General features: G+C 39.1%; 1 protein-coding gene across 4 annotated transcripts in view; it reads left to right on the top strand.

The window, feature by feature from the left end:
- The first annotated feature begins 2,789 nt into the window (after window positions 1-2,789).
- synpra (synaptoporin a) overlaps window positions 2,790-23,540 on the top strand; it is a 30,329-nt gene continuing 9,578 nt past the window's right edge. Inside the window, exons 1-2 of one of the 4 annotated variants that reach the window (XM_039674282.2) lie at window positions 2,790-3,062; window positions 3,205-3,270. In XM_039674282.2, the coding sequence (XP_039530216.2) occupies window positions 3,045-3,062; window positions 3,205-3,270 (84 nt within the window). In that variant the 5' untranslated portion in view covers window positions 2,790-3,044. Of the gene's footprint in view, window positions 3,063-3,204; window positions 3,271-5,223; window positions 5,459-12,013; window positions 12,248-22,779; window positions 23,005-23,540 lie in introns of those variants that run through there. The other 3 variants (XM_089124927.1, XM_039674284.2, XM_039674283.2) reach the window with 3 other exon arrangements.

The raw sequence follows: 23,540 nt of genomic DNA, 5'->3' as shown, positions 1-23,540 counted from the left end.
ATTATTGTGAAAATTACAGTGAAAGCCTTTTTTTAAACTATAAAATTACTATAAAATCAAAGCCATATTTCTATCCTAGTTGTGTTCCAAATGTAGTTGATATCACAAAAGGTCCTATAATTATGTGTTCAGGCATAATACCAAAAATAGACAGTGGGTATCACTCAAGTATCACTTCTATCACAAAATATGGAACCTTGAGACACAGGCCTTTCCAATGATATGTATTTTGTCAAGATTAGAAAAGGTCTTGATTATCAAGTAAATAAATTTTGTGAGATGAAACATGACACCGCCCACAAGGGGAGGAGCCCACTAAAATAATTTAGAGCACTGTTTCTATGGTAAAGCAACATCCAATTTCAAAATGGTTTTCACAGCATAAGGGTAATAAGCTTTTGAATGACACCTAATTTATGGTGATTTACTAAAATATGACAAAAAAGGCATTAAAGGAGTAGTTCACTTTTAAAAAAAAACTTTTGCTGATAATTTACTCACCATCATGTCATCCAAGATGTCCATGTCTTTCTTTCTTCAGTCGAAAAGAAATTTAGGTTTTTGATGAAAACATTCCAGGATTTTTCTCCATATAATGCACTTCAATGGGAACCAAACGGTTCAAGGTCCAAATGAGAGTTTGAGCGCAAACTGCAAACTGTTCAAATGGCTTTAAACGATTCCAGACGATGAATAAGGGTCTTATCAAGCGAAACGATTGGCCATTTCAAAAATAAATAAAAAAAGTTTAAGTTTTACAAGCACAAATACATGCCTTGCTCTGTTCTGTGATGAGTGTTCGTGACTCTCCTGTTCAAACTCGTTCATCAAAATGAACAAATCTTTTTTCAAGTCATGACTCGAAGGGTCCTAGATAAGATCCTTAGCCATCGCCTGGTGTCGTTTAAAGCCCAAGCGAAGCGTCCCGTTAGGACGGTGACAATAACTGAAAATATTCCTATAATGGCTGGATCCTCTGCATAAAGAGGCATTCAGATAGTTGGCATGTTTATAATATTATCCTGTTAATTATTTATTAAGCTTAATAATGTAATCATGCATTGCTGTAAATTAGTTATATTGTGTGATTGCTGTCTACTTGCCTATGTTTTTTGCCAGCACCTTTTTCTGGCACTTTTCAGTTAGCTCCAAAGAACAGCATTTAGGCGATTTGAAATCTTTTGTAGCATCATAAATGTCTTTACTGTGCCTTTTGAGAAATTTAACACATCCTTTTGCTGAATAAAAGTATTTAAAAATACCTTGCTGAATAATGTATTTTATATTGCAAGTCCAATTGCCCTCCATTTTTCCCTAAAGCGATCTGAACCCAGGTGTTGTGCTGTCTCAGGGTGAGATGAGTGTGGAACCCTGTCTGTGTGATGCATGCGCTCTAAATAATGCTGGGTTGTTTTAACCAAATTTTGGGTCAAATATGGACAAACCCAGCCATTGGGTTACATTTTTTTAAATTACATTTTTAACTCAATGTTTGAGTTTGTCCATTTTTGACCTAAAATTGGGTTAAAACAACCCAGCATTTTTTAGAGTGTGGAATATTTTTAGTATCACCAAAACGTTTACATACAAAAAAACAATACCATAGTTCTGAGACATTTCACATTTGCTGATTCTGAGAGTCCTTTGTGAGAGTTCCAACTGAGATGGCATCAGGTGTGTGCGTGTTTGGGCTCTTTTAAGTGAAACAACAGTGATCGGGGTAGACTTGACCTTGGACTTGCAGGCAAACACAGATCTAATACCCACTAATACACAGTGAACTTTAAATGAACAGTGCCTAATAGAAAATAAAAAAGCTCTATGGGGCTCATGTCCCTGTAGGCTTCATTCTGACACTCACACTTCCTGAAGTCTTTTTTCCATCATTCTCTGTGACTGCTTTAGGTCCCTTAAGCTGTGTGTGTGTGTGTCAGCAAAACAAACAAAAAAGCCATCGATGACTTGATTCCAGCTGTATATCTTTGTACATACATGGTGACAAATAGGGAATACACCATGAATTAATTAATGAATGGATAGCCTACATTTAGAGTACACTGACATTTTTAGTAAATGTTGCACTTCAAAAAATAATAAAAGACACATTTTTCTCTTGTAATTTCTCTTATTAAAAATGTTAACTCTTATTAACATTTTTAATAAGAGTTGCGCTTTAAATTCTCAAAAAAAAAAATGGGTAAATGCAAGCAAACTCAAACTATGCTTCTATATAAATGCATACCATCTCCATGCATATTTTCATGTTATTATCTTGATGCTTTGCCTGAATGACCTACTTGGTCAAGTTAAAGGAGATCCTGATTATGTAATGTAGCTGTGTTGGAATCTGTACTGTTTCCACACACTTGAATGAGCTTTAAGAAAATGTCACTGGACATAGAATTTCGCCTACAATATGCTGAATGGTAAAATGAATGAAACCAAATGTAATAGTCATGCTAGACAATTAGAGAATCGGTTTATCTTGTCAATGCTATCTGCTGAGTTTGAGAGGAAAAATGTAACTTACAATAGCACAGAAATATTCTATCAATATCTGATGCAGTCAGCAAACGCATTTTGGACTGACAAAATAACACTTTATGGAGCAAATAAATTGTAATTTGATAACATCGTCCAATAGAGAAAAACATTAGGCTATAGCCACTGTTCATTTTGTTAAATCCAACCCGCGTCTCCATGGAGCTCCAGAGCGTCTCTCAATGTCGAACGCACTCGGGTCTTTCCGTAAAGAGGAGCACTTTTTGCCGAAGACACTCGGCTCTTGCCCTGTTATGGGAGAGATTTATTATGACGAGGGTAGTTACCTTGCTTTTTTGTTGTGGAGGAATAATTAAAACCAACTCTCGGCTCTTTTCGTTTCGAGAAACGATTAATGCCGAAGTCACTCGGCACTTTCCGTATGGAGGCGCGTTTACAGCCGATTCCCTGCTCTGCGCTCGCGACTCTGGCACATCACTCATAAAGCGTTGTTTTGGTCTCGACCTATCCTACTTACAAGCGCTTTTCTCTCCAACAAGAAAATGGATACCGCTAACCAGGTAGGAAATATGTTAATATTTGTGCATTTGTCAATATCATACTAAAAATCACGAGAAATGTTTAAAATGTAGCCGACTGAAATGTGCCTAATCAAACTGCATCAAATGACGTTATTGACCATGTTCATTGTTATTACTACAGATTGTGTCACTTGGGACATTCCAAGTTCTTAAATTACCTCTGGGATTCATCCGCGTTCTGGAATGGGTAAGTGTGCATAAAGCACGCGTTTTTCCTCTCACCTTTCTCAAACTCTCTTTCCTTTACTTTTCTCAGTTTGTGCAGGCATGTGTAGGGGAGAAAGTCATTTTTATTGTCGTTTTCTTTTCTTTTCTTTTTTAAACCATCATTCATATGTTGTAGTCATTTTTTAATGGGTCTATATGTGCCACAGCCATATTCATATAGGACCCTCAATCCATTTGGACATTTCTTTTACATCTTACATCTTACATTTTTAAGTTTTGAACCGTGTCATTTTTAAACATGTAAATTAGCCTACTCCTCATAAGGCTAAATGACATATTCTGCTGATGACATGATAAATCCCACGAATGAACCGAGGGGCTTGGGTTTATATAATGCACGTGCACCAGCAGTCAATTTTTTTCATGGGTTCTGCTCTTACTCGTTTTTTACCGCAATAAAGAGGAATTTGATCAAAAATGAAGTCAATTTTAAGATGACCTCCAAATTTGATGTCTTCGCAAATTGAGTGCAAATTGTAAATATATATTTGGTGATTAAGGTTTACCGTTAGGCTATAGTATAAATCACTGCAGATGTTTTACTTTCTGCACATGGTCTGACCATATGAGAGAGCTGGTCCGTTGCAGATGAGTAAATACACAGCCAAATACATTTGCTTTGATATTCCTTGTGGTAAGCTGATATTTGCACAGTATATGCAATATAGCTATAATGAAGTATGTACTGGGACTTGTTTGTTTGCATAATATGTCACTTGTTTTATACTTGATGTACTAGATGTGTAACCAGAACTTACTATTCTGCCACTAATTGTAGCCTCTAGTGTGAAGGGGGGAAAAAAAAAGCTAAAATGTGTTTTCCCACGGCCATCTGATGAGTGTGGGTCTGGGAAGTGTATGCCACACTCTGGTGCTCTGACATAATCTGGTTGATGAGACTCAGAAAGTATCAGCTCTATAAGGACATGTCCAGTTGTACAGTGTTGTGTGTCCATCTGCTGTTCTTTCTGGACTGTTACAGTATATGTGGCTTTAGTACCCTATATCAGGTTCTTTGCACAACAACAGGATTCACTAAAAGCAAAACTCATAGAAATTGTCTTTTCATATGGGATGCTATCATATGGCAAGACATATGTGCAGAGCACTTGTAGCTCTTTTAGCTAATTTACTCTGCTAAGAAAAAAAATGATGGTCTGGTCTGCCTAAAATGGCTAATTTATTGTGTTATGACCTGTTCCAGATCATAGAATAGAATAGAATAGAATAGAATAGAATAGAATGTGCTCTTGTGATTTTTCTAGGCTAAGTTTTGCAGCCCTATATGCAATCTTAGGAAAAAGAGGGTTCAATTAAGAAATTAGGGAAATTAAATGTTCTAGACTCAGTTTTAAAGATCTCATGCCAAAAATGTCTAAGGAGAAATGTCTTAAATGATTGCAGAATACTTTCATGTGTCATGAGTTGTTTCATTTTTTATGATAAAGCATGTTTACTAACTGTTTAATTCATACAATTTTATTAAAATAATAAAAAAAATAATTAAAACTAAATTCATTAAATGGCAGAACCCTTTAAGATTTTACTTTTTAATAGTGTAGAGTGTATATATATATATATATATATATATATATATATTAATGAGCATTGTCTTCTATTTTTGCAGATATTTTATGTATTACATCAAAAACAGCATTTCTAAGCCTCCCCTGTGCCATCCTTATGTTCGCTGCAAAGTCAAAAGGTCAAGTGCTCTCTCAGTCCCTTTTTTCCATCATCAAACTGTGGAGAGGAGAAAATTAAAACACATACAATGCCAAACATAAACGGCTCTGAGCTATGCAAATGTGAGGCAGGCATAAGTAGCAGCGCCATTTTGGATAATTATTGCAATAGACCAACGCCACTTTTGCGTCATCGAAGGGTAACGCCCCCTTTTGGGGGAAAACACCTCTATACTGTCTATGGGAAAACATACGGATTTCCATGAGAACAGAACTTGCACTAGATCTGCAAAGTTTCTTGATAGCAAAAATGGCACAAACTTAAAGAAGCTAACGTTACTGAATACGGGGTTACAGAGGTGTCCCTTTGAAATGGTCGAAAACTGGATTAATGACCCCACACAGCGGCCAAATATGACTATTCAGACATCTAACGATACCACTATCTCGTGGAATCACCAAGTAAGTAGCCTTTTTTATTTATTTATTTATCATTTACACACTCACAGTAGCCTATGACAAACTACTAGACGATGAGGCCATGTCACTTGGATCATATTTAACTTGATTTACGCTATTGACAGTTTTGTTGTCGACTAGCTATTAGAAAGACTAGCTGTTAGCAGCTAACGTTACCTTATTAGACTATGTCAATAGCTTAAATCAAGTTAAATATGATCCATTCATCGTCTAGTTTGTCATATTGTGTGTTAATGAAAAAAAAAGGCTACTTACTTGGCGATTCCACGAGATAGTGGTATCGTTAGATGTCTGAATAGTCCATATTTGGCCGCTGTGTGGGGTCATTAATCCAGTTTTCGACCATTTCAAAGGGACACCTCTGTAACCCCGTATTCAGTAACGTTAGCTTCTTTAAGTTTGTGCCATTTTTGCTATCAAGAAACTTTGCAGATCTAGTGCGAGTTCTGTTCTCATGGGAATCCGTTTGTTTTCCCATAGACAGTATAGAGGTGTTTTCCCCCAAAAGGGGGCGTTACCCTTCGATAACGCAAAAGTGGCGTTGGTCTATTGAACGCTGGGGGATTGGAGGATGCGATGCATCTTCTCCTGAGGAAATTAATCTCCCCGCTCTCCATTTGAAGTGTACTCTGAAAAAAAAAAAATAGAAGCTTATCACTGGGAAAACATGCAGTCTTAATCACTTTTGGTCACACAGTGGCTTTTCTCTGTGTGTTTCTGTCTGCATCTCTCTCTGCAGGTCTTTAGTTTTGTCTGTGCCTCTGTAGTTTCCTTTCTGTTAATTTTGTTTCCTTTTTACACAGTGATTTCTCCACAGGCACCTCTTGATATTTTCTCTCGACCCCACCCCCATGTCTCTCAAAAGCAATTATTCGTGAATCGTGATAATTAACCAATTATTAAGCTGTTGAAATTAGATGACTCAGTGAGAATGACACATTAAAATATGCAAAATTATGTATTATGGACAAGTGGATAAATGGTTGGTTGGATGGATATATAATAATATAATATAATAATATAAGATTGCATTCAACAATACAGCTATAGCTGTGGCTTATCCCGCTTATGCCATGGACTTTTGCCAGCATTGACAGGTTAAAATCTGTCATTGATGTTTGCAGTGCTAAATTTGACTGGAAGGGTTACAATTTTCATTCGTTAGATCTAGCATTCTGTCCTCTTTAAATCAGAGACAGAGATAAAGTAGCATGGTTACATTCATTTTTATGAATTATAACATTTGTATGGATGAATTAGCCTATCGCTGGATCGAGAGAGAGAGAGAGAGAGAGAGAGAGAGAGAGAGAGAGAGAGAGAGAGAGAGAGAGAGAGAGAGAGAGAGAGAGAGAGAGGGGCTCTGTTTACACCTGGTATTAAGATGCATTTTGGACTGACCTAATCAGTAAACATTATCATTATGAGAAGTGTGCTAGCCAGACGGCCAGGATTTGTACTTTTTTGTTTGAAGAGCCAAGTTTGGTTTGAGGGGGAAAAACGTACCAAGCAGAATGTTCTCTCACCATTCCTGATTTCTAACATGCACTCGCAGCATTCGCCGGGGTTTTGCGGCTGTCAGAGCAGAAACTAAAACTGATGCTTTTTGTGTTTTTCCTACCTTATCTCACGAACAATTCATACGAATTCGTACGAGTGATTAAAAAGTGGCTAATTCGTACTAATTCATACGACCTCACTCATACGAATTCTTTCGATTTGTCTAAAACCATGTGATGGTTAAGTTTAGGGGCGGGGTCAGGGGTAGGTCATTCGTACGAATTCATACGAATTGGCCAATTCGTAAAATATGTATGATTTAGCAAAATCGTACGAGTGAGGTCGTATGAATTTTTACGAATTAGCCACCTCGTAAAATTCGTAAGAATTCCTGTGAGATCGGGTTGGTTTTTCTGCTATCTCTAGGTGTGTTCTTATGTAAACTGCGCGAGCTTATTTTAACCATTTGCTTAAAAGATCTGAAAAAAAAAACATACATTTACCCTCCTATAGACCCCTATAAGAAATCAGGGTTGAGTTTCCCGATAACGTTGTCTCTTAGCACCCTACGAAGACTCTTAAGGTATAACTTAACTGAAGTTATACCATTTCTAGGTGTGTTCCTCGAACCATGCCTTAGGAAGCCCCTTAAGATATACTTTCCTACGTGTGACGTTACCCGGTGCTTTCTGCTTCGATGGTTCTGAATTTGTTGATATCGATGGCTCGAGAATCAATTATTCTCTCGTGCAGGGGCTGCTTCACTGCGTTATGTGAGGTGTTCTTTTTAAAAGAAGCACTTCAGAAATAGTGGAAATTGCATTTATTTGGGCTCATGGGATATTATAAAAAATAAACATTTACAAATTGCAAACTAAATTAAACCCTGGATATTTTATATAATTTTGGACAACCTCGTGCTCAAACGTGTCATGCGTCTAACCCCCTACAGTAAGTCCGTATGCTTCCATTGCATTATAGGGTCACTTACTGTATATTATCATAATATATTTACTATAATTCTTTATTTACTCCACAACCAGGGTTGATTGCCCAGCAGCTGCATCACATTATTGGTGTAAATTAAAAAAAAAAATCTGTGATTGGATGACCTACTCAATAAAAGCGCAACACGCGAAACATTTAATCAATAGCTATGGCGAAGAAAAAAGAAAGAAAGAGGAGAGTCCCCAGCTTTAATCCAACTGAAATGGACATCCTTTTAGACGAGGCGGCATTCCACAAAGATGTGTTTTTTTCGAGTTTTCGGACAACTCTGTGTCCACCAAAACGAAAAAAGATACCTGAGAACGCATTTCCATGAAAATGGACGGCACCGTCTTTGATTTAGTACAACTATTCGCTGTATCATGGTCATAGTTTGACCAAATTCCCCACCACAGTCATTCTGTTTAAATGGATGAATAAGCCATTACTTTCGAATGGTTTGCCAGCTGATGTACCTTTGGATAATATAATTAAAAAGCTAACAACAATCAGTGGGATGACAATTTTATTATTTGCAGGAAAATAGACTAATCGTAGAAAATAGACTAATTATTTGCATCGTATAGTATAAGATGTAAAGAAGCTTTTTGTGGTGCCCAGTAGTGGAGTGAACTGCCAACAGTGATAAGGTATAGCTAAGGGTGCTCCAGACCAACCTTCCGAATGTATGACTTACAGAAGGTATACTTAACTAAGAACGTTTCGGGAAACACGTATTAACGATAAGGTACAGCTTAAGGTGTAACCTAAGATCGATGTAGTGTTAAGAAGGTTTCGGGAAACTCAGCCCAGGACATGGTCGAGGTGTAAACCAGGTGTAAATGGGTTGTGATCCAGTCGACCAAAACATATCTAAATCCCCGGGTGAAACAGGTACTCCGCATCCCCTAGACACCATTTGCTACACACAAATTAATAAATCATAATGAGTAAAAATATAGTTTTTTTTCTCTGGTTTTGAGAAAACTCTTCGCGATCGACTTAAAATGCTTCCAAGATCGACTTGTCAACCGCAATCGAAGGGTTGGTGACTCTAACGTTACTAACTGTAACATTACTGTTTTACGGTCAATAGTATTACCTGATTGTCAAATAACACAGCGATGGATAAGAACTAAAACATGAAACAATCCAACTACATATTTTACACCACTGACAAGGGAAAAATCACTACTCACTATGTCTATGGCTAGCTTCTTGCTTTCTGCGGCTTCTCTTTCAAGGTATGAACGAAACGCGCTCTGCAGCGATGTTTGTTCGCTGTCGGCTACAGTAGAAAAATGATGTCACAACATGTCGATCTTCATAGAAGGGGGTGTCCGCGGTTATGTAGATATAAATGTCTCATTCTAAGGTAATAAAAACATACGGAGGAAGGTCTTTATACACCACTGAACACATAGTTATGGATCTTATATTGCATTTCTGTCAATAGATCCTTAGAAATATCACACATTGCACCTTTAAAAGAAATTTCTCTTTGTTTTGAACTTTGAGTGTTGTAACTTTGCAGATGTTGTTTATGGTCAAACAGCAACATTACACACTAATTAAAGTTAGAAAAGTGAAATCATAATCAACCAACACTTTAAATGTTTTTATTGCACACCTTCCATCCAGTCAGAAAAGACATTATGTTATCCATGTTATCCATTTGACAAAAAGCTTGTCTGATGTAAGATTGGGTGGATGCTGGAATATTATATTATTATATTATTATATTATTAGGCCTATATTATATTATATTATATTATATTATATTATATTATATTATATTATAGACAAATACAATACAAATTGTACCGGTATTTTAAAAACAACATAAAAGGATACACATTATAAAGAAAACCTTCAGTAGTTTATGTAGTCAATTCATATAGTTGATTTTTTAAAATGTTTTGACTGCGGAGACTGGGCAGACTGGTGATTCATTGATGTAAAGTTGACTGGCAGGATGGTAGAGGGTTTTACAAATTCACAAACAAATGTTCTTTGACTTTAGATGTTCATCAGTTCACTGAAAGGTTGACTAACTTGGGCAGATGTGCTTTGGCTGCCTGTGTGCAGATGTGCAGAAATTCATCTGTGAAAGGTTGGCTGCCTCTCCGTTTTTCGATCTTGAATGAGGCAGTGGTTTCATGATCCACCTTTTTGTCACATGGATAAGACACAACAGAGGAAAGACATGTTTTTACATGTTTTGTGGTTGGTTTATGACAAAAGCCAGTGGTACCAGGGTCAACACATAAGCTCCAACCTACATACAAACATACGAAAACAAATATACAGTCGGATTGCATCCTGGTCGGGTGGCCGATTCTGACTAACCGCTGTGACAGTCACCTCAGGGCATGGGGAGGGGCTTGTGATATCATGTGACCAAGTAGCCATGGAAACTCCATAGGGAAACAGCAACTGAGGAAAAGAAGGGGGGACAGTGTTTTAAAAATAAAATGAGATTTTATGCCTACTTATAATCAGTGAAGCATACAAAGAGCGCCCAGATACACACTGGCTGGAGTGTGTACAGTATAGGCCTGAGTGCATTGTACAGACGGGAAATGATCTTTGGGATCATCCAATGAGTGTTCTTCCCATTTCAACACAGATTATCTCATAAAACAATAGTTGCAGTTTGCAAGAGCGACTGTGTAGGGAAAGACACTCATGTTCCATTTAAAGACTACATTGTGTTCATCGGGTTATCTGGTTAATGCTATCACTGTTTTTAGCCAGTCTGACATCTTGCAAGTGCGAGAACATGGGATATTTTTACTCTTGCCACATACTGTGGAAATCATTGGAATGAAGCGTGGCATGAATGCAGCGGTTGGGGGATGGAAAGGTTGGGGGGACTTTTGTGTGTGTGTGTGTGTGTGTGTATAAATACAGTATATATATATATATATATAAGTATATATATATGTGTGCATGTGTGTTCACATTCTGCAAGATTTAGAAACATTCAGGAACATTCTCGCTGTGCGAGAGTTCAATACGGGGCTGGAAAGTGAAGAGGTTACAGGCACGTCACTCTTGAGTGTGTTGTGTGTGTTCACCCATGGATAAGAGATGAGTGGATGCTTTAATGTGACACAGGTGCATTCTGATCTATATCCACTGACAAAAAACACTTAATCGTTTTTTAAAATATGTGTAAATATGACGTTGGTCTTCAGAGTTCACATCTATTCTGCAGTTCTTCTGTTTCTAGTTCTTTTTTTCTACTTTCCTATAAGCTCAATAGTACAAAGATCATGGTAATCGACTAGTTAGTTGGTTAGTTGGTTGTCTGAACAACTAGTCAAGTAGTCAAACCCTATATAGGTTTTTATATAGGGTTTGACCCCTTTTTCCTGAATTATAATAATATACTGTACACATTTTATGCAATAAATGCAGCTAGGTGAGAATAATATATATATATATATACATACAGTATATACTAGCAAATTAAAACTTTTAAACATCATTAAATAGTACAAAATAGAATAATATTTATAAATATAAAACTAATAAATATTGAAATAGAAAGAAAATGTAAAATTTAGAAATGTTTAATACTACTAACATTTCTAAAACTAAAACTAAAAAACTAAAGCTAAAAAGAAATATAAAAAAACCTACAACTTAATCTAAAATTATAATAAAAATATGAAAATATAACATAAAAGCTAATTAGAAATATTAATCATTTCTAATCAAATACCACACACACACAAGAAAATAATAATAATATCTCAGTACAAAGACTGATTTTTATATTCTGGTATTTTAAACATACCAGTATTACCGTAAAATCATTCATTAGATCAATCCGTAAACTCAAATAAAAACTCAAATATCCCAGGTTCTCCTTTTTTCCTTTCCCTCCATCATTTTGCTCCTCTCTCTCTCTCTCTCTCTCTCTCTCTCTCTCTCTCTCTCTCTCTCTCTCTCTCTCTCTCTCTCTCTCTCTCTCTCTCTCTCTCTCTCTCTCTCTCTCTCTCTCTCTCTCTCTCTCTCTCTCTCTCTCTCTCTCAGAGTTCCTGTGTCTAAGAAGTCAGTGGGTATGTGTTGGTGTAATCTTCTCCCCCTCTTCTCCTCTCTGTGCTCTTCATCTTTGCCCTGCAGAACACAGCTGGGAAAGCTTGATAAACAAGCCACGGCATCATAACACTCACCCGCTCGTAGTCACACCAGTGTGCGCATGTGTGAAAGAGCAAGACGAGGAGAAAGTGGGCGCGGAGGGATGGAGAGGAGAATGCAGCTGTAATGGATGAGGGGGTGGGTCTCCAGAGTTTCTCGCTATGCTTGAAGCGAATGTGTTTGGGGCTTAGTTTGTGTGCTTGTTTGTTTGAGCAAGCATATGCTTATTCATGTGAGAGTGTGCATCTAGTGCAGTGATGTGAGCTCCATTGGCTCACACTATCACACACACGTTCACACACATGCTTGAGACTTTGGCACTTGCTGTATAATGTTTACTACCACAAACATAATTGTGATGTTTTTTTAAAGCTAAGATTTGTGCTACAGTGAGGTACTTACAAATAGAAGTGAATGGGGTCAATCTAAAATAGTGTTATGATACATATATATACAGTATATATATATATATACTGTATATTGAATTTTCATTTTCTTTACATATATTTATTTATACTTGAATTTTATCTGATATAGTCCCCAACATGTAAAAAAAGATTATTGGAGTAATTTTTCAAGAAGATTTTTTAGTGTTTAATTTTTCAGCATTTCTAATTTACAGTTTCACACTAAATTCAATACTATTTGCCATTTTTTTGTAATTGTTTGTGAAATTTACTATTTATTTTTGGTTACACTTTATTTCGATAGTCACTTTAGACGTTCTACTAATTATAAGTAACTTTTCAACTACATGTCAACTAACTCTCATTAGAATATTAGTATATTAAAGTAGACTGTTAGGTCATGGTTAGGTGTTAGGGTTCGGGTTAGTAGAATAAGTTTACTTGTAGTCGCCAAGTTATTTCTAGTCAGTTAAATGTCTGTTGGGGGACCAAAAAAATAAAGTGTTAGCAGATATTAAGCAGACAGTCTACTAATACTCTAATAACAGTTAGTTGACATGTAGTTAAAAAGTTACTTATAGTTAGTAGAATGTCTAAAGTGGACTATCGAAATAAAGTGTTGCCTTATTTTTTGAAAGATAATTGTTTCTATGCCAATTTTTTTAAAGCAATATATGTGTATTTCAATGAAAAAAAAAACTATTTTAAATGTAGTTTTAGAGAACAATGCCAACCCAGTTGTAAGTTTTAAAATACTTACTGTTTTAATTATAAAGCCAGAAGACGTCAACAATGTGAGTGTTAACGTGATTTTTGTGTAAAAAAAAAAACGCTTACTTAACATTTCCTATAAACTGTAAATTGACCTGAACAAATTTGCAGCTCAAATAATACACTAAGTTTTAACTGTTTTAACACCACACACACACACACACACACACACACACACACAGGGCCATCACTATATGAGAAAAATGTGGTGACGATTCCAGCTTTTAGCGGCCCTGCGATTTCAAACTAGGGATTTCAACTACCTGCGCCGGGGCCCCAGATACACTAGCAAAGGCCCTAAACACAAACACACACACAAGCGAGCCACATTAGGATGATTTCCTCTGCTTTAATTACTGCAAGTAAGTAAGTGGCAGTAGCTGAAGTAGTAATGAATAAAAGCATCATAATTATGACTCACCTGCCTCTTCTGGGTCTTGATTGACTCTCAGAAGTCCACATTAACTGTAGGCTACTACAGAGATTATACAGAAAATCAGATCAGACCACACTTATTGACTTAAGTTTAATTGGTATTTTGTGTGTAAATTATTTGATAAGTTATTTCCAAGCTAAGAGTTAAATGTCATGAAAACAATCCCCTACAAACATATCACTGTGACTGTAAATGCTCAAAGTGTTGAGGCTTATCTGGGTGCTGCCACCAGATGGCACTAATTGCTTCATTTTCATTTCAAGTAATCACATCCACTATTATTGTATAATAATCTTCTTCTTGCACATTAAAATCCAGTCCACAGTCCAAATGGCAGTGGTTCCAAATGATGATTACTTACTGCCTGAAAGAATTGACAATGTCAAAAGAACAAAATTCTAAAACCAGAATATATTTTGTGGTATCTGCATTCAAAATCACTTTATTTGTATAATATTTATAAACATAGTAACAGATTCAGCCGTTCCCTGAAACTCATATTTGGCGTGCTGTCTGGGGAGAGGGCTCCAAGCTCGTATATTTGGCCCGAACCCAGAGTACTGCCCCAAAAGTTGCAATAAATGTGCGACAGCCGTCAGAAATTATGTTGATGACCCCACAAAAATGTGCGGAGTGCAAGCTTATGGTGCCAATCATGTCGCTGGATGGGGAGAGCTTCTTGCATCATCAAAAGGGAGTTGATTGTCATGGCATCAGATGGGTGGCCTGACAAGTGGTAGGCTGGGGATGGTCAAAACGGGGTGAGCTTCTCTGGAAAAGGAAGACAATCGCATAACTGCTGCAGTGGAAGCAAGTTGAAGGAGAAACTAGCTCCTGCTGGAGGAGAAGACACTGTGGCGGCAGGTGACCAAGCACCAAGGTGTTTTTTTGTTTGTTTCGTTTTGTTTATGTCACAAGGCTAGTGTGTGTTTCTGTCTGGTTTCATGTTTGTCACAGTCTAGTTTGTGTTTCTGTTGTTTGCTGGTTCTTCTGTTCCTGATTCTGTCTTTGTATAGTTTGAGTTGTGTAAATAAAGTCAATCTACAAATGATGATGCAACAACTCTCAACTCCCTATGATGCAAGACGCCCAAGTCTCTGTCCTGGAGAGGCATTCCATCAGCTCAAGCTTATTTAGCACCCCTTCCACCTTAATCAATCCAAACCCAGATCTACCATTCATCGTTAATGTTGATGCTTCCTGAACTGGTGCCGTTGTGGGACCTGCCAAACTCAATCAAGCTGGAGGGGGCAACCCATCCATTCAAGGTCTCATCGATGTAAAGTTGTATCATTGTGTTTGCCTTGTTCTCCTGTGAATTTAATTAAAGACAGCTTGTGTTTAGATAATCTCATTTGTCGTGCGTTTGACAGTGTTGACCAGTTCAACCTGTATTATGCTGCTTAGACACTGAGCTGCAGCCTCTTAGTGGACCCCATTACAGTGAGCCAGTGTTCACAACAACTGAGCATGTTTTCTGATGAGCATGAGTGCGCTACCGATACAGGGCCACTTCTTCTGCTGTGCTCTACCTATATAAATGAGAAATTGGATTCCCTGAGTCTCTCAAGCTAAGACCACTGGGTTTAAATAAATACTTCCCTATGTAACTCAATACTAACCACAAGAGAAATTAATTTAAAGTGTACGGATTCAAAGGCTTTTCCTCTGTCTGATTTACAGCACTGAAATAGGGGTCCCGGATGTATTTTCTTTTAGAATCATCATTGGTTCAATTCATTTTTAATGTAAAATACAGTGTAATTTAGAAGTCAATCCTTAAATAACCTTTTTTATTTCAGTAATGAATGTTTGCTTGTTTAGATATTCTATCAAAAAGTACAGAACGCTCAATTGGAATGCTTTAATGTTGTAATGTAATGTTATAATGTAAAGTTAGATATGTTACAATAATCATATAACTGACGCTTTTGACCACATTTTATGGGGTAGGGTTAGGATTAGATAACGTCATCTAACCGATGTAAATTTAAATTTAAAGGACATACTAAATAGTTATGCTACTTTTAGATTCACTTGATACGTTTCGTAATGGCCCCTACTTTTCTTGACACGTTAGTGTGCTTGGTTTACACTATCAGCATGCTTGTTGAAAAAAGTAGCCTATCAACTTTTCTAATTAACTAGATGATTGTTGGAAAACGTTTTCATAAGCTTTTCTCATATTTTTATTTTGTATATTTATGTTTTATTAAAAATATTCTATATTATTTATTTTTATTATTATTATTTCATAGCAGTTCCTGCACTGCCAACAATTAAAGTTCTTACATAATGATTGCTTAGAAATTTTAAGAAAATATATATATTACAGAACAGTATGTTGTCATCGTTTTATAGATAGCCACCAGAACATTTTTATGTGTTTTCTCAATAACCTATTAAGACCATTTCACAAGATGTAAACAACACTGGTCCAGAAGCACTTCCTGTTTCAGTTTTATAACACTACATAAAAGCTGGGATAAAATACAACCAACAGAACATTTAAAACTGAATCAAAAAGTTAAACAAATATCTTTAAGATGTTTTCTTTACATGTGAAATAAAGAAAACAGTTCCAAACTGAAACAGGAAGTGTTTCTGGACCAGTGTTGTTTACATCTTATGAAATATGGTCTGAGGGTTGGGCAACTTCAGTCCTGCAGGGCCACTGTCCTCCACAGTTTAGCTTTAATCCTAATCAAATACACCTGAACAAGCTAATCAAGGTCTTCAGGATTACTAGAAAGGCAGGTGATTTTTTCAGGGTTGGAGCTCAAATCTGTAGGACAGTAGCCCTCCAGGACCGAAGTTGCCCATTTCCCTGACATAGAAGAACCATGTGGTAGCTACAGCTTTCTCCTTAAAAGAAGGTGTTCTATTTCTGTGGAAGCCCTTTATCTTAAAATTGAAGTTAGGCATTCCCCAAACCCCAGGTCACTCTCACCCTCCACTGAAGATAGAAGCGTGACACAGTTTCTCTCTGGCACAGATTTAAGTCGTCTCATTACTGTTGGTTAGGAAACCGTGAACATATTCTGGTGGGGAAAGACAAAGACGGGAAACCACTCTTCATTACCAGCTCAACAGGTGCTATACGCACATATGGGGCGTTGAGAGAGACGCATCCTTTCTACTAGCTGTCAAGCTCCGTGCACTACTCACCCATTGTCCCATGGGTTTCTCACACCTGTCCATTAGATTAAACCAAAGTACAGTGTGATTCTTCCTCTGTCAGACACACTTTCATTTGATTGCATCAGCACAGGCTATCTGGTTTTGACTCCTCATGGTGAGTGGATAAATCCGTCACAATAGGATCTCAGCTCTTGGACTAGATAGTGTAGTCTAAAAGCCACACTGGGGAATCCTTTCTTAATACTTAAGTTGAATTCTTAAATGGGAAATATAGCGAATAAAAGTTTCCTTGTTTTTTCAGTGCCTTCAGAACACAACTGCACTCCCTGCCAATGAAAGCAGCATTATATTTTTTATTAAATTGCCCCTATAAGCCCTTTAATATAAGCTGTTGCCCCTTTAAAGGAGTAGTTCACTATTAAACTTTTGCTGATAATTTACTCACCCCCATGTCATCCAAGATATCCATGTCATTCTTTCTTGAGTCGAAAAGAAATTAAGGTTTTTGATGAAAACATTCCAGGATTTTTCTCCATATAATGGACTTCAATGGGAACCAAACAGTTCAAGGTCCAAATGAGAGTTTCAGTGCAGCTTCAAATGACTTTAAACGACACCAGCCGATGAATAAGGGTCTTATCTAGGACCCTTCAAGTCATGACTCAAAAAAAGATTTGTTCATTTTGTTCATTCACAGGAGTGTCACGAAATCAGAGCAAGGCGAGCATTTGTGCTTATAAAACTTAAACTTTTTATTTTTTTATTTTTTAAATGACTGATCGTTTCTCTAGATAAGACCCGTATTCATCGTCTGGTGTCGTTTAAAGCCCTTTGAAGTAGCACTGAAACTCTCATTTGGACCTTGAACTGTTTGGTTCCCATTGAAGTGCATTATATGGAGAAAATCCTGGAATGTTTTCATCAAAAACCTTAATTTCTTTTCGACTGAAGAAAGAAAGACATGGACATCTTGGATGACATGGGGGTGAGTAAATTATCAACAAAAGTTTTTTTTAAAGTGAACTACTCCTTTAATATAAGCTGCAGTCCGTGACTTTTGCTGGTTAATAAGCAGAACTAAATGTGTCTCGTGGAAGAACATTGTAGCCTGGGCTACTCCACAGTGGTACGACCTGAACCAGTCTAAAATAGTAAAACATAAAGACAAACACGTAGGTGTACCATAGTGATTCAGAATAAGACAAAAAACATGGTTTGGAAAATGGATTCATGATGTACTCGCTCATTATATAATTTTTGTACATTTTGAACACATTTTTGAAAAAAAAAATATAAACTGCAAACAACATATTTCCAAGTTTCTGTAGCAAGGTTATTATTGGTAACTAAAACTAAAACCATTAAAACTATAGTTTTTCGACTTTTCCTTGGATGGAACTTCTTGAATGTGTGAAATACACCACCAGTTCTGGTATGTTGAGGGTTTAACACACATCATGAGACTCTAATGCTTATTTCCATTACCTGGACATAAGCTTCATTGTTAAGGGATGTAGCTTTTCCAAGATATTTTGGCACAATATGTGAGCAGGCAATTTGAATTTCGTCTTGAGAAGGTGTGACGATCAGCAGCCGTGGTGCCCTCGAGAGCCACTAGAGGGCACCCTCTCCCCATGTTTGTTTCCCCTGGACTCTTTGTGTTTCATTATGTTCAGCTGTGTTTCATCATTGGTTATTGAGTTCCTTATTTAAGCCTGAGTTTTCCCTGTGTCCCTTGCGAAGTCTTGTTACACTGTAAGCGTGCAATTCCGAGCGTTCTTCCCTGTTCTGTGTCTCCGTGTTTCCCTGGACTCTTGACCCTTGCCTGTTTCCTGGACTGTTCACGAACCTGTGCTGCCTGCCTCGACCATTGCCTGTTTTGACCACGAGTTTCTGGATTGCCCCTTTGTTTAAGTGTTTGCCAGTTTTCATGTCTGCCTGTTTTAATAAAGTGCTGCACATGGATCCGACCGTCTCTGTCCGTACGTTACAGAAGACTTCGCCAAACGAGGATCCAGCAGACTTTCTGCATCTATCCGCCGTGGTCAAGACCCGCTCTTCAATGCTAGCCTCTCATAGTTCTCAGCTGGCGAGACTAACTTCTCTCCTCGAGGAACTAGCTAGCTCCGTGCAATCATGGTCTCCGCAGAGCTCAAGCACAGCGGCTAATCAAGCCCAAACCCCCGCTGCACCTGTTCCACCGCAACCCAGTGTGAGTACCGCATGCAGTAATTCCAGTACGCCGTTTCCCGAGAAGTTTAATGGCTCACCTGAAGCGTGTGAAGGATTTCTGCAGCAGTGCAGCTGGTACATGAGTCATCAGCCCCAGTTATACGCCTCGGATATCGACCGCGTTTCTTTCATCTGCTCACTGTTAACTGGAAAGGCTCTGGAGTGGGCAGGCACGTTTTGGGAACCAGGTCGGATGTCGTTTCCTTCTTTCGACGTGTTTACCGCCATGTTCAGAAAGGCTTTTGAACTCCCCGCAGAAAAGGAGGGTCTCGAGGAACTGCTCTTTTCCCTGCGCCGGGGAGGTTCGTATGCGGCGGATTTCTCTCACTCACTCCGCACGCCGCATAAGCCTCAGCTCGCTAAACTGTTTGATCCTCCCTTAAGGACCGTCAGAGGAGCTTCTAAGCATATCGTTCCTGCCAAAACCACTCATGTCGGACCCCTCGAGCCCGTATCCCGCACTGGCCCTGTTAAGAGTGCTGTTCCTAAGACAGCGGAGGTGTCGCGGGTCGAACCGGAGTTTGAGCGCGTGCCAGCCGACTCGAGTGAGTCAAGTGCCGAGCTGAGTGAATCAAGTGAGTCAAATAGCGAGCTGAGTGAATCGAGTGCCGAGTCAAGTGAGTCAAGTGCTGAGCCGAGTGAATCAAGTGTGTCCAGTGTTGAATTTAGTCTGTCCAGTGAGTCTTCAGTTCAAGTATTTGAATCTCCTCTTCAAGTGAGCGCTGAATCTCCTCTTCAAGTGAGCGCTGCATCTCCTCTTCAAGTGAGCGCTGCATCTCCTCTTCAAGTGAGCGCTGCATCTCCTCTTCAAGTGAGCGCTGCATCTCCTCTTCAAGTGAGCGCTGCATCTCCTCTTCAAGTGAGCGCTGCATCTCCTCTTCAAGTGAGCGCTGAATCTCCTCTTCAAGTGAGCGCTGAATCTCCTCTTCAAGTGAGCGCTGCATCTCCTCTTCAAGTGAGCGCTGCATCTCCTCTTCAAGTGAGCGCTGCATCTCCTCTTCAAGTGAGCGCTGCATCTCCTCTTCAAGTGAGCGCTGCATCTCCAGTTCAAGTGAGTGAGTTGTCCAGCCAAGCGAGTGTGTCTAGCCCTGTGACGCGCCGCCGCAGGAGGAGAAGGAGGACTCGTTTGGTTCGCCAGGCCCCGGTGAGCGTGCCCAGACTCCTCGCCCTGCCGGCCCCGCCTCTGCGCCTCGCCCTGCCGGCCCCGCCTCTGCGCCTCGCCCTGCCGGCCCCGCCTCTGCGCCTCGCCCTGCCGGCCCCGCCTCTGCGCCTCGCCCTGCCGGCCCCGCCTCTGCGCCTCGCCCTGCCGGCCCCGCCTCTGCGCCTCGCCCTGCCGGCCCCGCCTCTGCGCCTCGCCCTGCCGGCCTCGCCTCTGCGCCTCTCTCTGCCGGCCCCGCCTCTGCCGGCCCCGCCTCTGCGCCTCGCTCTGCCGGCCCCGCCTCTGCGCCTCGCTCTGCCTGCACCCTTCAAGCTCCGGGAGGCCTTTCCTGTACCAGTTCACCACCCAGAGGCTCCTCCCGTGAATTTCCCCAAGTATTTTTTGGGGGGGGGCAGTAGGTACTCTGTGGGGGCCATGGAGGTGATCCTGACATGGACCTCTGAGTCCGTGAGGGCCATGGAGGCGAGGCTGTCATGGACCTCGCCTGTGTCTGCTCCGCCCTGGCCGCCATCACGTCCTGCTCCTTCCTGGTCACCCACGCTCCACGGCCCCAGGCCTCTCCATGTGCCTGGCCTCCTGCCTCTCCATGGGCCTGGCCCTCCATCCCAGCCCCCGTCGACCTCCCCCCGGAGCTCTTAGGAGCGTCTGGAAGCCGCTCCTTAGAGGGGGGGTTATGTGACGATCAGCAGCCGTGGTGCCCTCGAGAGCCACTAGAGGGCACCCTCTCCCCATGTTTGTTTCCCCTGGACTCTTTGTGTTTCATTATGTTCAGCTGTGTTTCATCATTGGTTATTGAGTTCCTTATTTAAGCCTGAGTTTTCCCTGTGTCCCTTGCGAAGTCTTGTTACACTGTAAGCGTGCAATTCCGAGCGTTCTTCCCTGTTCTGTGTCTCCGTGTTTCCCTGGACTCTTGACCCTTGCCTGTTTCCTGGACTGTTCACGAACCTGTGCTGCCTGCCTCGACCATTGCCTGTTTTGACCACGAGTTTCTGGATTGCCCCTTTGTTTAAGTGTTTGCCAGTTTTCATGTCTGCCTGTTTTAATAAAGTGCTGCACATGGATCCGACCGTCTCTGTCCGTACGTTACAGAAGGCATCATTGTTTTTGCCATAATGACAAACCAGTGAATTCTTATATTAGCTGTTGACTATGGTAATTAATCATGTTGTTTATTAGCAGAGCTGGCATTTCCATACATCTGAAATAGGCATGACAGTAACAATAAACTCTAACACTATTATCGACATGCCATCAGTTTCATAACATACAACTTTATTGTTGCCTTAACAGCAAGGCTAAAAAATGTGCCTTACATAGAGTTGAAGTGTCACATTGATATTCAGATCAGAGTCTCATGCTGCCTGTTTACAGGAAATTTTATTTGTTAACATATGGGGATCTTCCAATTCAGCTCTTCATATTATTACTGATAGGCTACAGCACCTTTCAGCCCTAAAAAATGTGTTTAATGTTTTTCAATGCATTGCTGTAGCTTTGAGAAAAATGAGCCCTGAGTTTCCCATTTTTAACAAAGGGTTTAAAAGATTTAAACCCACGTGACTGCTTTCAGGAAGGCTGAAAAATAACTGTATTCTCCTCTAAACTTTAGTAAGGTGTCTTTTGGGCTTTGAAACTTAAAAAATTAAAGGTATATTTATAAATATCTTTGTGTATCATCATTAAAGGGACATCTTATCATTTTTAAGTCAGTTCAAGCTTAATGACAAAATATACAAAATGCCACCGTTAATACATAAGCAAATACAAAACAGCATATTAGCCTTAAATATGTGTGTTTTAATCTTATTTGATCAAAAAAAATTGTATTGTTTTCTCATAAACTCATATTTTGCTCATTTGAAGTTTAAAGTACAAAGTGTGTAATAGCTTTAATCAATAAAGCTTTAAACTATCCATTAACATGCTAAACATTAAATATTTTTAATGTTTTTATTTTTTGGTTATGCAAACGTTAAAAGAACCTTACATTTTGCAAACATTTTTGAATATTCTCTAAACTGAACAAGTTGTCGCTGTCAAATCAAATAATCGTTATTAATCGCATCTAACATAAAAGTTTTTATATACACACACACACACACACACATTTTGTATATTTGCAAACTTTTACGTTAGAAGCGATTAATTGCGATTACTCAGCACTCGTATGGTAACATTTAAAAAACATTGGACGAGCATGCATCTAAAATGCATCAGAAACATTCCATGAACGATGGATAAATGACATTTTAAGTTTTAATTTTCAAAGACCAGACAAATGAACGAATGTTCGAATTAACATTACTAGAAGAATATTTGTTCATAACTTTGAGACAGCCTTGCCAGAGCGTTGGAAAATTGTCAGTGAACGTTCCCTGTTAGCTGCGGGTCTGCCCTTATTGCTTGATTTCATATATTTCATCTGAATGCAAATCTGCAGCATTCAGTGTACAGTCTGACTCATGTCTGAAGTGATTTGTAGTTAGGGAGTTCCTCTGTGTTCTGACATGTGTGTTTGTGACTGTAGAGCAGAGCAAACTGTAGACCAAAGAAGGGAGTGCAGGGTTACACTTTGAGAGCCACACAGAAGTGCCAACCCTCTCCTGAGCTCACAGTCGAGGAGTCACAAGCTCACAAGACGAGGAGATAGAGCAGAGAGGCGAGGAGAAGATACAGATACGCTTATGAGCATCTAATATGTTCTGAATATCTCTTTTGCTTTTAAATGTGTATGGTCATATTTGCTCCGGTAAGTCCTGGCTTCAGAATCTCTGCATGTCTGGTGGCTGCCTTCCGGTGGTACATAGTTATTGATTAATGGAGCTAAATTGGCCTAATATTAATAATATTCTATGGTAGTTTGTTGTAAATGATTTTTGTAAGTTTTGTGGTGCAGTTTTTTCAGTTTCTCTCCCAACATCCCATTTGTCAGCGTGTAAGAGACCTTTTAGGTGCAAAAACTGCTCTCTCACCATACTGAATCATTCATAATTCTGATGAAGTGAGATTTCTATTTCTGTTTTATGAATGACTCATTATTCATGATAAATGAAATGCTATGCAAAAAAAGCGATTTGGTTTCTAGTGTTTCAGAGGTCATTGGACCCATATGGAATCTGTGCCGATTTGAGCTTGTTTGAGGTTTAAGAAATTCTAAACTGGATTAGGAAACAAAATTGTCTGTAGTTCAGTTGTTGAGGGGGTACACTGCATGTCCAATGTGTTACCATAGTGACTGACTATTAATCGTTGAAGGTATCTTGTTTGGAAACTGTATCCTCAGTA

Source organism: Pimephales promelas, chromosome 21 (genome assembly GCF_988280905.1).
Source record: "Pimephales promelas chromosome 21, fPimPro1.hap1.1, whole genome shotgun sequence".
In the NCBI taxonomy this organism is placed as follows: Eukaryota; Metazoa; Chordata; class Actinopteri; order Cypriniformes; family Leuciscidae; genus Pimephales; species Pimephales promelas.
Note: the sequence above shows the minus strand (reverse complement) of the source record. Positions and strands in the feature narration are given on the sequence as shown.